This window comes from Mandrillus leucophaeus, unplaced genomic scaffold, assembly GCF_000951045.1.
Source record: "Mandrillus leucophaeus isolate KB7577 unplaced genomic scaffold, Mleu.le_1.0 Scaffold154, whole genome shotgun sequence".
NCBI lineage: Eukaryota > Metazoa > Chordata > Mammalia > Primates > Cercopithecidae > Mandrillus > Mandrillus leucophaeus.
Window position 1 is genome coordinate 147,129 of NW_012101521.1, and position 1,578 is coordinate 148,706.

A 1,578-nucleotide genomic window follows, 5' to 3' on the forward strand; every position below is an offset into this window, starting at 1 on the left:
CACACACACACACACCAGCTGCTGGGGGGATCAAAGACCCACAGCAGACAAGTTGCAAGTCACACTTTATTCACTCTCTGGTTGGTATGGAGGGTTCCTGGGCAGCAGGTCTGGGTCCTGGGAAGGAGGCATGGTGGGGAGGGCACTAGTTGGAGGGGTGGAAGGCGCCACGTTGGTGCCACTGCATGTCGCGGATGCGGCGCACAGACTGCACCTGGGGGTGAGGGGCCCCAAAATCGCTGCTGTCCTTGTAGTCTCCCTTCTCCAGCAGGTACTGCAGTCCGCGGTAGCCAGGGTACTGGTAGCCAACCCACCTGCAGGACCAGAGGTGAGGGGAGGGTGAAGCGGGGGAACAGGAAGAGAAACAAGAGAGAGGCGAGGGGAGAGCATCCATAAGCCACTAGGAAGGGTGAAGCCTCCCAACCATTGCCACTTCCCAGGAGTAAGCAGGACACCCTTTCCACCCCACCCTTCCAGCACTGAGCCTCTGCTTTCTTCCTTCTCTTCACAGGGAGCTCACTGCCTCCTGAAGCAAATTTTGACTGAAGGCCTGGTACTGGGGTCAGAGCAAGGGGGTGGTATCTTAAGCTCACTGAAGTTTAGAATAAGTCAGACCTTTGAACCATCTCTATCCACTCCTATCCCACCTCCAAGCTCAGCTGAAAGACCAAAGAAGAGTTGGGGGAGGTTCCAGGGGCTACTTAATGAAAGTGCTGGTCTTCTCTCCAGAAAATGGCACACAGGCCTGGCCTGCAAGGACCTGCCTGGTCAGTCTCTGTGGACATCTCCAGCTCTACTTCGCATTCTTATGATCCCACATCTCTGCATTCCAGCCAGTGGCCTTTGTAGAGTTTCTCAGACCTACCAGGCTCCCCCCACATGCACCACAGGGCCTTTGCACATGCTACTCTCATTGTCTGGGACGCTCTTCCTTGGCCTCTTTACCCCCCACAATTCCTACTGTTTCTTGAGATCTCAGCTCAAGAATCTTTTCTTCAAGGAAGTAGCTTAGACTTACGTGGATTCTTAAATTATTAACAGTTGCCCCTTCTAGACTGTTGGCTACACAGGGCAGAAGCCAGATCTCTTTAATCTCCTTCACCCTGGGCACCTAACACAATGCCTGGCATATGACAGCACTGACAAATTGAATGAATGAATGAATGAAGGGAATGAGGGAATGAAGGGGAACAGGAGCACAGAACTTTGCACACCACTTTAGGAGTTTGACAAACCCCAAGAAGCCAGTATATTTGGCTAAACTGGTTCTGTTGGGGGGAAAGAGCCTTAATTTGTAGCACTTGCTGATTTCTATGCTGTAAATGCACCCGCTGTGACTGGTTTCAAGCTACCAGTGATTAGTCAACCAGTTCACACAAATTCTGAAAATGTAAGAGTCGGTTCCAGGCTGGGCGCGGTGGCTCACGCCTGTAATCCCAGCACTTTGGGAGGCCAAGGAGGGCAGATCATGAGGTCAGGAGTTTGAGACTAACCTGGCCAACACAGTGAAACCCCGTCTCTACTAAAAATGCAAAAAATTAGCTGAGCTTGGTAGTGGGCACCTGTAATCCCAGCTAT

The 1,578-nt window shown here is 51.9% G+C and overlaps 1 protein-coding gene across 1 annotated transcript in view; it reads right to left on the bottom strand.

Moving 5' to 3' along the window:
* Positions 1 to 48: 48 nt before the first annotated feature.
* LOC105536089 (beta-crystallin B2-like) overlaps positions 49 to 1,578 on the bottom strand; it is a 14,188-nt gene continuing 12,658 nt past the window's right edge. Inside the window, exon 5 of the mRNA XM_011975361.1 lies at positions 49 to 400. Within this exon, the coding sequence (XP_011830751.1) occupies positions 146 to 400 (255 nt within the window). The 3' untranslated portion in view covers positions 49 to 145. The remainder of the gene's footprint in view (positions 401 to 1,578) is intronic.